The 12,528-nt window shown below is 43.6% G+C and overlaps 1 protein-coding gene across 4 annotated transcripts in view; it reads left to right on the top strand.

Moving 5' to 3' along the window:
- Abcc1 (ATP binding cassette subfamily C member 1 (ABCC1 blood group)) overlaps nucleotides 1-12,528 on the top strand; it is a 134,067-nt gene that overhangs the window by 101,712 nt on the left and 19,827 nt on the right. For all 4 annotated transcript variants that reach the window (XM_063226623.1, XM_063226624.1, XM_063226622.1 and 1 more), the window contains exons 20-21: nucleotides 4,931-5,021; nucleotides 11,800-11,932. In XM_063226623.1, the coding sequence (XP_063082693.1) occupies nucleotides 4,931-5,021; nucleotides 11,800-11,932 (224 nt within the window). The remainder of the gene's footprint in view (nucleotides 1-4,930; nucleotides 5,022-11,799; nucleotides 11,933-12,528) is intronic.

Raw genomic sequence — 12,528 nt, 5'->3', positions numbered from 1 at the left:
GGGGAGGGCATGGGAAGGAGCCAGCCAGGAGCAGCTCTGGGGAAGTGTTTTGGATATGGAGGAAGCTTTGCGACATAGAGGCTTTGCAAGCAGTATCATCTCTATTGGTGTAAGAAACTTATAGGAGCCTGGTGTGGCCAGAGCAGGGTGGACAGGGGCTGGAGGGGTGAAGAGGACAGCCCTGTGGGAGGACTTTGATCTAAACCTGTGAGGAGCCACTCAGTGAAAGAGAGGAGAGTTCCCTGAGGACACCTAGCGGCTGCTGGCAGGTTGGAGCTCAGGTTTGGTCTTACTCTTCTGCCTGTGTTAGTCTTGCTGTGAGGCTCTTAGTGGTTTTTTGTAGTTTCTGTTTTTGTTTTGTTTTACTGGGTACTGTACTGGGGATTGAATCCAGGGCCTTTGCCCTGAGCTACATCCCCAACTCTTTTGTAGTTTTTGAGCCGCTGCCTCACAAAGTTACCCAGGCTGGGCTTGAACATGCTGTTGTCCTGTGTCAACCTTTCAGAGTGCTGGGATTACAGGCAGGGCCACTATGCCCAGCTCTTTTAGTAGTTTTTACAGGTGTCTTTTGAGATAGGATTCATGTACCTTATAATTTGTCAGGTTAAAGTCACTTAATCCAGTGGCCATTAGTGTACTCAGAGTTGTGTAGCCTTATCACATTCATTCTTAGAATATTTTCATCTCATTTGCAAAGGAAACCCCATACCTATGAGCAGTCACTCCCCGTTTTTTTGGTTTTGTTTTATTCTTTTTTTTTGCCAGTCCCCAAGTCCTAAGCAACCACTAATCTACTCTCTGACTCTCTAAATTGGCGTAGCCAAGACTTTTTGTATAAATAGACTTGATGATACATGCTGGTTTGTGACTGATTTCTTTCACTGAGTGTTGTGTGTTAAGAGAAAAGTCGTACTTCTGGGTTTGTTTTGTTTATTGTTTCTTGCTGTGTGTGGTAACTGACATTCCCTTCAGCTTTTGATTTTTGTGATTGGAATGAGTTTCTACACAGTTCCCTCGTGGCCAAGGAGTTCTGCCTTAAATCTAGCCTGTTAAATCTTGCTATAGTTCTATTGTCTGTGTCTCTTAGCCCGAGTGATGGATTATGACAGCTTCTCTTCATTGGTCTGCCTGGTGGGCTACATTTAGGCAAAAACAATGCTTTGGTTTCTCAATCAAGGGATATGGGTTCCACTGAATCTTTTTTCCAGAATGATCTGTCTGTCTGGTCTGGTTTGGTCTTTCTCTCTCAGCTGACATCTCTGTCCCCAGCCCCCTTTCCACCCAGATAACCAAGGGACATCCTTAAACTCTATTGGCTCAGATGAATTTTGCCCTGTCCCCTCTCCAGCTGCCAGCATATCCAAAGCAGTGTATACAGAATGTTAAAAGTGGCCAATTTATTTTCTGTGCATGGTGGCACCTACTTTGGTGATAAGAACACCACCCTCTACCTTAGTGTCTCTGTGGGTTCACTTCCCAGGTCAGCCACCTCATCTCTGACCAGAGGAGACATGCAGCATCCTTAGCCTAAGGGTCTTGAACCAGGTGGCCCCTTTCTCCTCCCCATCCGGAAGTCCTGGCATCCTGGCCTTGTCTTGCTAACCCTCAGCCAGCTCCAACCACTGAGCTTGGGTCTCTAGGGCCATACTTTTGGCTCCTCCTAAAAGGGAAACTTTTCTTGTTGGATTCATGAGGTCCAACCCCCAGGCCAAAGGTGGGTTGGTTAGGAGTGATTCTTTGTCAGTGTTATGGAAGAGGGGAGATGTAATGGATACTTTACTGATTCTGGGAAATCTATTTAGTACTTACTTGGGATGCCAAACAGAAACACACAAATTTTTTATTAACCTGCATGCACGAGAAGCAAAAAACATTTTATAACTTTGTTTTATTTGTGTGTGTGTGTGTTTTGTGGTACTGGGGAGTAAACCCATGGCCTTCACGTTCCCAATCCTTTTGATTTTTATTTAGAAACAGAGTCTTACAAAGTTGCTAAGTTGCTCAGGTCTGGCTCAAACTTGTAGTTCTGTTGCTGAGGCCTTGCTGAGGCGGGGATTACAGGTCTGTGCTACCACACCTGGCTGGTTTCTTCTTTTTCTCTTTCCCAGTGCTGGAGATGAAACCTCATGCATGCTCAGCAGGTGCTCTTGCACCGAGCTATGTTTCTTCAGGAACATAAAACCCAGATCATGGGTTTCCCACAATGAGCAGTGGTGATATTTGGCTTTTGGCCATTCAGATGTTTGTTGCCATTACTGCTGGACTGGGGCCTTCTGCAGATACCTATTGGGTAAAGCCCGGCAGGGCTACTAAGCATCATTCAGTACCAGGACTTAGTCCCAAATTTACCACCAGATGGTGGGTGTTAGACAGACAACAAAAATCAGATTAACATGTGGTACGTGGTCTCTGGTGCTGACAAGCCACATCTGTCCCTATCCTGAGTCCCAGAAGCGTAGCCTGGCCCTGCCGAGCCAAGGCACCAGCACTCACAGCAGCCTGTCAGAGGCTGGTTATGCCAGCGCCACCTACAGAAGGGTCTGGACCTCAGCCCGGCCAGGACCAGCGGGCCAGCCTCCATTGGGAGAAGAATTCAGCTCACTGTTGTGTAGATGGCACTTCATTTTTGACCAAAAATGGAACTGACTGGCTGTACCACCCAAGCTCGCACTCAAGCTGCAGCTGTGAAAGCTCTCTTTCCTCAAAAGTGGATGAAATGTAGGCCCTGCAGAGAGGACATTATAGCTTGTGTGCTGGAAGGGCGATTGCTTGATGATGTCCACAGCATTTCAGTGAAGTGAGAGGCACTGATAAGCTAAGGCAAGAAAGAAAGCAAGCAGGCAGAGTGTGGGGAGCTGCTGTTAGCATTTACTGCCTCTCACGAGGCCGACTTCTCCAGGCTTTCTTCCTGCCAAGGACCAAGCTCTTCTGTGCAGCCCCCAGCCCGAGTTCTCTCCACTGTGTGACAGGAATGGAGTTAAGTCCTGGCACTGAGTGATGCTTAGCAGCACTGCTGGGCTGTACCCAATAGATATGTGTAGAGAGCCCCAATCTGTCTTTTCTAGGGATTTTTTTTATAGGAATAAAGTCATGGGGTGAGACAGGTTCAAGGGGGAAAACTGGGAACTCACAAGGCAGAAGGGTGTAAGGTGGAACAGAGCTATGGTTAACTAATAAGATTAACTGTCAGGTAAACTTGATTAAATAGGGCACCAGAAGAAGTGAGTCAATAGAAAGTGGGCATTCTTACAGGGTAGTGACTCTTCCCTAGGGGGTTGGGATGGTGACTCCTGACTTCTCAGGGTGACAGAGAACTATTTAGAATAGCAGTCCTTAGGAAATGGGTGCATTTGTTAGATCTTTTGTCTTAAGGCCTGGCCCACAGCAGGAGGTGTTTGTGTCCCCCACAGTTGCAAGGTGTCTGGGCTTTTGCGCTGGCTCCTTCGAGGACCCAGCCCTGTCTCACTGCCTATAATATTTCTAACTAACTCAGCTACTTGTAACAGTTGCATGGAAAGTCCTCTTTGTTATCATTCTTCCTTCCTGAATGATGGGCTGTTTTTGTGGCTTATTTATGTAAGAAGAACAGATGGTAACATGCAAAGAATGTGCAAGGCAGTGCTCCCCAGTTCCTGCCATGCCCAGAATTCTCTGTGGATCACAGTGACAAATGCACATAATATAAACACCACAGTCTTTCTCTCATAGAGCACTGGCTATGCTAGGTGCCACACAGGATCCCATTTCAGCTCCCTGCCTAGGAGGGTGGTCTCTTTTGCTGTTCTCTTTTGCAGATATGCAAGTTGAGGCTTACAGAAGTTTCCCATTTCCTGCAGGTACACAGCTGAGAAGTGAGAGACCAACCCCCAGAGTGCTGGCTACCCGAATCTGCCCCTCTTTGTCTGAAATTGCTGTAGCTCTGTCACTGTGGGGACCAGCCCTGGGCTCAGGCCTGCTTCTCATTTATAAAGCACTCTTGCTCTCAGCAAATCATTCCCAGCCATTATTGAGAATCCCTGGTGTAGGGCACCTGCCCCATTTCAGGAAACATCCCTAGCTCCCTGTTCGCTTCCAGTGTTGCCCCAGGCTCCCTGTGGCTGTTACATTAGAGAGGCTGGCTTCCTGCATTCTGCATGTACTGCATAGTCCCTAGGTCGCTCTGACTGGGCTGCTGGCAGCATATTTATGTCATATGTAACTTCTTTCCTGATCTCCTCCCAGGGCAGCCCTCTGCTGCATTATATTGTACTTATCCTTCGTTCCTGGCATCAAAGAAGATTAGTGCAGAGTGGGTGTAGTAATTGTAATCACGGCCCTCACTGAATCCTGAAGATGGAAAGAGCTGATGAATTGCTCTCAGCACAATGCTCATCCTCCTGTAAAGGCCATCATCCTGGCTACTGTTCTGGGGATCCTTCTGGGACTGGGGCCTGTCCATAGAGTCCTTGTCAGTTTATATATTGAAATATCTCCTTGTTGGGGACTCAGCCTTACCCAGGGCCCTAAGCATCTGTCCACCAGAAGTTAACCCCTCTCCCTACATTACAGTGGCTTCTCCTCATTGGCTGCTGCCCTTGTCAGGCTGGTTGGTTTTTGAGTGTTCCTCTGATCAGAGGCCATTGACAACCAGAGGGCTTTGTGTGGTCCTTTGCATCTCTGTCACTCCAGCTAAATTTGCCTGTCAGTTAGGCTGGATTTTACTCCTCACTGCCAGTACAGGGAACCTGCCCAAGCCCAGGACTTTCTGTGCATAAGGCCTTGCCTGGGACCATTAAGTCCCAAGGGTCCCCACTCTAGCTGCAGCATGAGAGACTGTCTGTGGCCTCACAAAGCGGGGAGTTTCTGGTGGCCTGCTTATCTGCTCACTCTGCCCTTTGGTTTTGGCCTTAGCCTTTACAACACCAAATGTGTACTTTCTCTCTTCTGCCAGGGGTGACAAGCATCAATGGTCCAGGGAAGGAAGCAAAGCAAATAGAAAATGGCATGCTGGTGATGGACAGCACTGGGAAGCAGCTACAGAGGTGAGCACAGTGAGGGCAGTTGTGGCTGAGGGTTCTCTAAGACCGGTGCCTTTACCCTGCTTACCTGGGTGGAAAGGGAGGTGGAGGGTGCCAGCACCTTACTCGACCTACTCCAAAAGACCCTCTGTGCTCCCCACACAAGTCCTCTGGAGCCTCACTTTCCTGAGGCCCACAGGGAAAGTTGATGCTCTTTGTGTTGGGTGGCACAACTCTTGCAGACCTCACAATTGAACCCTCTGTCCCCACTCCTGACTCTGAAGTTCCCCATGCTGGTGTGGATCTCTGCTCAAGGCCCTCACTCACAGGTGCTTGCAGTGATCAGGCTTTGCAAAGCAGTGTCTGATTAAAAGTAGTCAAAATAAGCTGGGTGGATTGTAGCCAGGAAGAAGGCAGAACAGTAAGCAGCAGAGTTAACGGCCTTTCTGAGAGAAACAGTCCAGATGCTGGAATATAGCATTGTGGGGAAGACAAGAAAGAAGGAAGTGGATCTGCTCAACTCAGAAAGAACCTAAAATGAGACTTGAAGCCCACAGAGAGAGTGAAAAAAGGAAAACTTAAAGAAGAAGGAGGCAGTTGGTGGTGCTTTCATACACAGCCAGACCCACTGTGCGAGAAGAGCTGTTGAACCCTGGGGACGCACGGTTACAGTGAAGGTGGTGGCGGCTGGCAAGCCCAGAGGCCTCTGCAAAGAGACACGGTGGCAGAGGGGAGCAGCGGACTGGAGAACGCACTGGCTGGCAGGGACCATAGAGGAAGGATTCAGTCCTTCCATGGGAGACAGCGATTGGTTGGGAGCCGTTTTGGAGTTGGGCAGGATAAGCCCAGAACCAGGATTGCAACCAGCTTCCTTCCGCCATTCCTAGCTTGGAACAGACTGGTGGAAATTGCTGGACTGAGTCCTGCCCCTGTGCGCATTCCAGCAACCATCGCGGAGGTTTCCCTATAGCTATCGTTAACCTGCCCCGCCCCTGCTTGCACCCTAGCAGCCACTGATAGCCCTACACCAGCGCACCAAAGGTCACCATTGGATATCCCTAGCCAGCACTGGCTAGAAAAATCAAACAGCCTTGATTCAGAGAAATTGTAGCCAGCACAGGAAGTGCTGAGGGCCCCACTACCCACTTCTCTGGAAGAAACCAGGACTATGACATAAGAGGAAGAAGCAAAAGGCAGTCTCTGGCCTCCAACCCAAGCAGCTCTGGTCCAGGAGATGTAAACACGGAAGAGATCAGGTGTCGCACACCTGAAGTTTCTTAAGAAATGGCAGCTGAAGTAAAGAAACAACTTCATGAGGCTATAAAAGAAGTTAGAACAGAAATACTATCTCAGGTAAAAGAAGAAATGAGAAACATAATGAAAGAATTACTAAGTACCTCTAAAGAAGACATAGAGGGAAGAATAGAGGAGCTTAGGAAAATGTGGGAAACCTTGAATGAAGAATATAAAAAAAGATTTAATATACATGAAACAGATTCAAAGAGATTACCAGGAAATTAAAAACTCCATTGAAAGCTGGCAAAACTGCTTGAAAGAATCTAAAGATAGACTTTCAAACCTTGAAGACAGGTTTGCAGCTTGCAATCACGAAAGAAAAGATCTCTTAAAAATAACTTGTGTGACCCTCTCCCTAGGCCAGCAGGCATGTGGGGTTACTGTGCCTGTGTTGAGGGGGTCTGAGAGAGTCTTCACAAAAGGGGATTCTCAAAAACTGTAGAGTTTGGAAATTGGAGAGAACCAGGGGAGTTGCTATGGCAACCATAGGGGCTTGAGGTGACAAGCCCTCATCCTCTGCTCCCCCAGAAGATCTCTGATGTGCCTACTCTGAATGAGGTTTCTTAACTGAAAGAAAAAATGTAAAGTTCTTGGCTTGCGTATTAAATACATAAATCCTTATGGATGTGACGTTGGTGATAAAGTACAAAAAAGGTAAGAGATCCCACAAGTTTAAAGAATGAATTTTAAGGTGAAGGGGAGAGAAAAGGTGAGATATTTTCTCATGTTTAATTTTTTTTTTCCAAATCCGTTTTATTTCAAGGAGCAAAAAGAAAACTAAAACAAGATGTCAAAACATATCAGTTGGGACAATGATACACTGTGCATTATCATCTCCATATCGTTCACCCAGAGGACCATTGTGTGAACAGTGCCAGCACAAATCACTCTCTTCAGTGACTCAGAGAAATCAGTAGTGTAACTGTTTTAACATGTGTGTGTGTGTGTGTGTGTGTGCGTAATGCATATGTTTCAGCGTCTCATACTAGTGAGGCAATATGATATTTACACATGTGTTTTATTTCACTTATGAATATGGCCTCAAGTTACATTCATTTACCTACAATTTCTAGGTTTCCTTCTTGATGGCTGAGCAATACTCCATTTCATAAAAAAAAAATACCACATCTTTTTAATCCATTCCTCAGTGAATGGACATTTAGGTTGTTTCCAAGATCAAGCTATTACAAATTGTGCTGCTATAAATGTGGGTGCACATATCACTGTGGTATGATGTTTTAAATTCTTTTGGGAAGTTACCCAGAAAGAGAAGAGCTGGGTTGAATGGGACCTGTGGTCCTAGTTTTTTCAGGAATCTCCATACTGATTTCCACAGTGGTTGCACCAGTCTGCATTCCCACCAACAGTGGAGAAGCATTACTTTTTCCCCACAGACCCTCCAGCACTTGTTATTGCTTGATTTCTTGATACAAGCCATTCTTTCTGGAGTGTGGTGGAATCTCAGTGTTGTTTTTATTTGCAATTCTTGAGTGCCCAGTGATATTGAACATTTTTTCATGTATTTATTTGCTGTTTGTATTTCTTCATCTGAAAAGTGTGTATTCATCTCAGATGCCCATTTTTGGATTGGGTCTTTAAATCTTAGAGGACTGATTTTTTTTTTTTTGAGTTCTTTATATATTCTTGATAGTAATCCTTTGTCTGAGGTACAGCTGGCAAACATTTTCTCTGATGTTGTGGGTTGTATCTTCACTCTGTTGGTGGTTTCTCTTGCTGTGCAAAAACTTTTCAATAGAGTGAGATTCCACTTGTTGTCTCATTGTGATAGTTTCTGTGCAGTTGGGGTTTTGTTCATAAAATCTTTGCCTATACCAGTGTCTTCAAGAATTTTACCTACTTTGTCTTCCAGCAGGTTTAATGGTAAGATCTTTGATTCTGATTTTATCTTAGCATGTGGTAAAAGATACGAGTCCAGTTTTAATCTTTGGCATGTTTAGAGCCAGTTTTTCCAGCACCACTTATTCAAGAGGCTGTCTTTCTTGCAGGGAATGTGTTGTCAAAGATAAGGTGGCTGAGTGTGTCTGGAGTTGTTTCTGCATCTTCTAATCTGTTCCACTGACCTTCAGGTCTGTTTTGCCAGTACCACACTGTTTTTATCACAGTGGCATTATAGTATAATTTCAAGTCAGAGATTGTGATGCCTCATGTCTTGTCTTTGTTGCCCAGGATTGCTTTGCTTTTCTCAGCGTCTTCTGCTTTCAGATGAATTTTAGGGTTGTTTTCTCTAATTCTGTGAAATATGCAATTGGAATTTTGACGGGGATTGCACTGAATCTGTGACCATTTTCACTACATTGATTCTTCCTACCCTAGAACATAGGGTATCTCTCCATTTTCTAATGTCTTCTTCAATCTCCTTTTTCAGCGTACTGTAGGTTTCAATGTAGAGGTCTTTTACATCCTTTTTAGGTTGATTCCTACATACTTCATTTTTTTTGGATGTTATTGTAAATGGTGTTGTTTCTCTGATTTTTCTCTGTTTGTTTTTCATGTGCAAGAAGGCTATTGATTTCTAAGTGTTGACTTTGTATCCAGCTATGTTACTGAATTTGCTTATTAAATCTACTGGTCTTTTGATGGAGTTTTTGGGATCTTCTATGTAGAGTGTCATGTCATCTGCAAATAACAATAGTTTAACCTCTTCCTTTCCTATTTTTATTCCTTTTATTTCTTTCTCTTGTCTAATTGCTCCAGCTAAAGTTTCCAGGACTACATTGAATAAGAGTGGAGACACTGGACATCCTTTCTTTTTCCTAATTTTAGAGTAAAAGCTTTCAGGTTTTATCCATTTAGTATGATGTTAGTGGTTGGTTTGTCATAGATAACTTTTATCAGATTGAGATAAAGGCCATCTATTCCAATTTCTGGAGGGTTTTTATCATGAATGGGTGCTGGACATTATCAAAAGCTTTTTCTGTGTCTATTGAGTTGGTCATATGGTTTTTGTCCTTGGATCTGAAATATGGAATATTACATTTATGTATTTACATATGTTGAACCATCCCTGCATTCTTGGAATGAATTCCACTTGATCATGATGTGTAATCTTGGTGATTTGCTGCACTCTGTTTGCCAGTAATCCTCAATAATGAGGATTTTTGCATCAATGTTCATTAAGGAGATTGGGCTATAATTCTCTTTCTTAGTGCTTCTCTGGTTTTGGTGTCAGGGTAATGCTTGCTTCCAGGAATGAATCTGGGAGTATTGCTTCCCTTTCAATTATATTAAAGAGTTTGGGAAGTAGTAGTGGTGTTAAGTGTTCTCTAAATTTCTTGTAGAATTCAGCAGTGAATCCGTCAGGGGTTTTGTTTGTTGATAGGTTTTTAATTACATCTTTGATTTCATTGATTGATATTGGTTTATTTAGGATTTTTATATTTTCTTGATTCAGCTTTGGTAATTCAAATATATCTAGGAATCTGTCCATTTCTTCTGTATTTTCCATCTTATTAGAATACAAGTTTTCAAAGTAGGTATAGATGATCTTCTAGATTTCTGCAGGGTCTGTTGTGATTTTGCCCTTTTCATTCCTAACTGCATGGATTTGCGTCTTGTCTTTCCTTTTTTTATAAGTCTGGCTAAGAGTTCATCAATTTTATTTAATCTTTCAAAGAACCAGCTCTTCCATTCATTGATCCTTTATATCATTTTTATAGTCTCCAGTGTGTTAATTTCTGCTGTGATCCTTATAATTTCCTCCTCTGTGTGAGCTTTTGGCTTGCCTGTTCCTCTTGTTCTAGAAGTATGAGGTCCAACATTAAGTTGTTTGTATGCATTTGTTCTGTTTTTCTGCTATAAATTTCCTGCTATAAGACTCTTAAGACTGCTTTTACAAGTTCCAATATGTTGTGTTGTCATTATCACTGAACTGTAAAAACTATCTAATTTCTTCTTTAATTTCATCTGTGCCCCCCTGGTTGTTCAGTAAGATGCTATTTAATTTCCATGTGTTTATGAAGTTTTTGTGGTTTCCTTTGGCACAGATTTCCAACTTCATTTCACTGTAATCTGACAGTTTGTATGGGATAATTTCAATTCCTTTGCATTTACTTATGCATGTTCTGTGAACCAGTACACGGTGTATTTTGGAGAATGTCCCATGTACAACTGAGGAAAATGTGTATTCTGATATTGTGGGATGGAACACTTGTAGACATCTACTAAGTCCATTTGCTCAAAAGTTCGATTTAGTTCTAATATTTCATTATTGATTTTTTTTGTTAGTTGATCTGTCTTCTGTGTGATAGAGGGGTATTGAAACCACCCAGTACAGTTTTATTAGGGTACATTTGATTTTTTATGTCCATTAGTAATTGTTTTACTAGGGATTGAACCCTGGGTCTTCACACTGAACCACGTCCCCACCCCTTTAAAAAACAATGGGTGTTTGTTTATTTATTTATTTTTGTTGTTGTTGTTTGAGACAGAGTCCTGCTAAGTCACTGAGTTGACCATACTGGGCTCTTAACTTTGAATCCTCCTGCCTCAGACTCCCAGAATGTACCACTGTGTCAGTGATAATCTTTTTACTGGCAGTGTCCCTGGACAGTGTAAAGCATCTTGTAGGAGAGACCAGGAATGCTGGAGACATAGCCAGACTGGCTTTCATAATAAATGCACTCTTGAAATTCCCCATGAATGGTTGAACACATTCCTGAGGGCAAATTCTAATCACTTCCTGGTGGTCTTACACGGCCCACCTCTGTACCATATAATGACTAAATTTTAATGAGTAGATGGGTCAAGCTATGTTTAAACCATAGCAGTTACTGTTTATCACTTGAGGGTGGTGAGTAAATCTGGGGGCTTTAATGTTAAACTATTTTAGCATGGAAAATGACACACAATTCAAAAATTGATGTGTTCGTATATAGAGGGTATGTGTGATACATGTGATTAAGTGATGAAGCAAATGAGAATAAAGTATGAGGAATGGGTGAGTCTGGGTAGAGGATGTATAGTCTCTTACAGTATTTTTGGAACTTTCCTACAAATTTGAATTACATGCAAATAATTACCAAAAACATTAGAATTGGCCTCCAGAAAACAAAGATAAAAACAGATTTCAAGGGCTGGTCTTAGATCCTCTTTCAAACATAACAAAGAATCTAAAAATTAAAATCAAATGATAAAACTTAGATAAAGCATCAAACTAGTTCCATGCTACGGAAAGTTATGGATGTGGCCTGGGGAGGGGTAGACGTTGGCCCAGAGTCCCTTGGGAGAATCCAGAATCATCTCTTCATGCAGGCATTGTTCATAAAATACTTTGCTCCTGCCTGTGATCATTGGCTTTGTGCAGACCCTCTTTTCCCTGAGGACTCGCAGCCCTGGAAGATGATGTGAAGGGCATACATGTGCATCTTCATGTATGTGCTTGTTGTGTTCATGCTTTGACATCCCTGTCACTCACAGCCCCAGCATGGGGCACGCCGAGCCTGTCCCTGGCATCCTTGGTTTGACACTACTGTGCTTCACTTCCCAGGCAGCTAAGCAGCTCCTCCTCCTACAGTGGTGACATCAGCAAGCACCACACCAGCACCGCTGAGCTACAGAAACCCAGGGCCCAGGAGGAGACCTGGAAGCTGATGGAGGCGGATAAGGCGCAGACGGGGCAGGTGAGGGCTGGCTCCTTAGTAAGGAGGATGCTGGGTCTGCAGAGCTCTGCTGTATGTATGTAGGTGCTATGTTACATGAACACCTGCATCCCTGATGATGAACCTATGCAGGTGCCAGCTACAGTCCCCGAAACTAAGTCCAGAGAATGAAGTGGTTACTTACCCAACATCACAGCTGGCAAGCAGCAGAGCCAGGGTCTGAATCCAGGCTCCAGGCTTGGCACTTGTCAATAGAGTCCTGACTTCCCCTCTGTTCCTCCCTCATGGAACAACTCAGGGCTTCCCTTAGCTTAGGCAACTGGATCCTTTGAATCCAGGCCTTTTGCGAAGTGGACTTTCGATGTGTGTGAGATGGTTTCAAGCTGTGCACAGATCTAACAAGCACTAAAGGTCATGAACTGACATGGTCAGAGCTATTTCATTTCTCTTTTAGTCTTTATGATTACATCAGTGTGAAAACTTCCTTTGGGTGCTTTCTATCTTAATACCTAACATGGAGAGTAGGTCCCAATCTCTTATTTTATTGTATTTTTTAAAAGATCATCTGTTGCGGGCAAGCATCAATCATTTTCCTTTTACAGTTGAAATTTAGAGTT

Source organism: Cavia porcellus, unplaced genomic scaffold (genome assembly GCF_034190915.1).
Source record: "Cavia porcellus strain 051 isolate PalLab524CR breed Dunkin Hartley unplaced genomic scaffold, mCavPor4.1 scaffold_16, whole genome shotgun sequence".
In the NCBI taxonomy this organism is placed as follows: domain Eukaryota; kingdom Metazoa; phylum Chordata; class Mammalia; order Rodentia; family Caviidae; genus Cavia; species Cavia porcellus.
Note: the sequence above shows the minus strand (reverse complement) of the source record. Positions and strands in the feature narration are given on the sequence as shown.